Source organism: Meleagris gallopavo, chromosome 11 (genome assembly GCF_000146605.3).
Source record: "Meleagris gallopavo isolate NT-WF06-2002-E0010 breed Aviagen turkey brand Nicholas breeding stock chromosome 11, Turkey_5.1, whole genome shotgun sequence".
Lineage (NCBI taxonomy): Eukaryota > Metazoa > Chordata > Aves > Galliformes > Phasianidae > Meleagris > Meleagris gallopavo.
In genome coordinates, this window is record NC_015021.2 from 14,664,691 (window position 1) to 14,666,487 (window position 1,797).

The 1,797-nt window shown below is 46.5% G+C and overlaps 1 protein-coding gene across 3 annotated transcripts in view; it reads left to right on the forward strand.

Moving 5' to 3' along the window:
* COPS7B (COP9 signalosome subunit 7B) overlaps positions 1–950 on the forward strand; it is a 12,584-nt gene extending 11,634 nt beyond the window's left edge. For 2 of the 3 annotated variants that reach the window (XM_019619079.2, XM_003209139.4), the window contains exon 7: positions 646–950. In XM_019619079.2, coding sequence (XP_019474624.1) covers positions 646–804 — 159 coding nt within the window. In that variant the 3' untranslated portion in view covers positions 805–950. Of the gene's footprint in view, positions 1–44; positions 203–645 lie in introns of those variants that run through there. The other variant, XM_019619078.2, reaches the window with a different exon arrangement.
* Positions 951–1,797: the final 847 nt, after the last annotated feature.

Sequence of the window (1,797 nt, forward strand, 5' to 3'; positions counted from 1 at the left end):
TTTTTTTTCCTTTTTCTTTTTTTTCTTTCTTTTTCTGTTTTTAGTGTTTGCTGATTGTATCACTGGTGAGTCCTACAGAGTTTCATAAGACAAGGTACGGTGCCTGGTGCTTTGTCTCTCCTTTTCAGCCAGAGTAGTGGGAGCACTACTCCTCCCTCCCACGGACCAGTTCCTGTTCCTGCTTCTAGCAAATATCCATGGCTCAGCCAGACAGATCAAGTGGCATTTTCCTTTTTGTTTTTGAGTGCAGTTGGAAGCATGCATTTGGTTCTCTTTGACTCCTTTGTCCCTGCTGCTTCTGGCCAATCTAATGGTAAGATGGCTGACTTCTGCACCAAGGCAATAGTAGCTCCCTTTGGCCAACCAGGAAGATTGAATAATATTGTATTTTTGTCTCTTAGAAGAAGTAGGTAATCTCTAGTTGTTTCCAGTCGGAGTCCAGTATGGCTTATAAGAATGCTGGCTTTAAGTGAGCACAAAATTTTGCCTCTTAAAACTCAAATGCAGAGTCTGTTTATGGTGGGTGAGTTTTTGATAGCCCCCACTCCCGTGTACTCCAAGGGATTTCCAGCATGTTTATGAAAAGAGTTTCTAATGCAAAGAGAGAAGGAAGCAGGTGCTGACTCACTGTCTCTTCTTGGCCAGGTCACAAACATAAAGAAAACATTAAAAGCTACAGCCTCGTCGTCGGCACAGGAGATGGAACAGCAGCTGGTAGAGCGAGAGTGCCCTCCACACACAGAACAAAGGCAGCCCACAAAGAAGATGTCCAAAGTTAAAGGGCTGGTCTCCAGCCGTCACTAGAACATACCATCCAAATGTCATTCAGCTAGGAATGACAGCAGGAGGAGCAAAAAAGGGCCTGTGTCTTCTTTTCCAGTGGGTTCTGGGCCAGCCCCTTCCAGACTGGCAAATAAAAGCCCTGTTTGAAGCAGCACCTGGCAAAGTTATACTGTGCAGCCCCTGTCTGTTACGAGGGTGTCTCTGTTCTGGTCCTTTAAAGAGGGACTTTTGAAGAGAGGGACTAGCACAATGGGGCAGTAAAAAAATCTGTGGACAGTTTTGCTCCCTCTCAGCCACTTTCATTGCTGCTTAACCTTTAGGAAGCTGCTGTACTAAATCAGATCTTGGGAGAACTTCTATACTGAGAGTGAATCCCAGGGTTGAAGTGTGGCTACCAAAGCCAGGCTGGGAGCGAGGAAGCCATCAACACAGATCTTTTCATTCCCAGAGGGAGTGCAGAAAGGTTTCTAGGCCAGGAACTGCTTTGCATGGAAGTCTTCAGCCTTTCCTCTACCCCTGTCTGTTTTGAACTGGGGTGAAATTCACGCTACCTCGCTCTGTGAGGATCAGATTCAGTGCTGGGCTGTTTACTTAACTGTCTGTTTACTGCCCTTACTAAGCCCTTCAATCTCTAGCAGATTTGATGCACTGGTCTGCATCTCTGAGGCTTCAATACAGCAAGGAGGAAGCAGGCTGCTCTTCCAAGCCTTCCTTCTTACAAATGGTTAGGGACACAGCAGAAACAGTGTTCCTTTGGAATGTGATGTCACCTCCCAGAGCTGCTTGTGAGTTGTTCCCCCGTACATACCTCCAGAGGGTAATGCATTTGCTCTTCCTTGGGTGCTAGTGACAGTGGTCTGTGTGGGAGAAGAGCCCCTTTAGCATTGTGGCAGGCTGGTGGCCCAGGACCCACTGGCAAGGGTCACAGCAGTATCCCCTTGCTGAACCAATGGACTTGACTAGTCTTTCTGAATTTTGAACACTTTCAGGTTGTATTTTCTTTCTTTTTTTTTT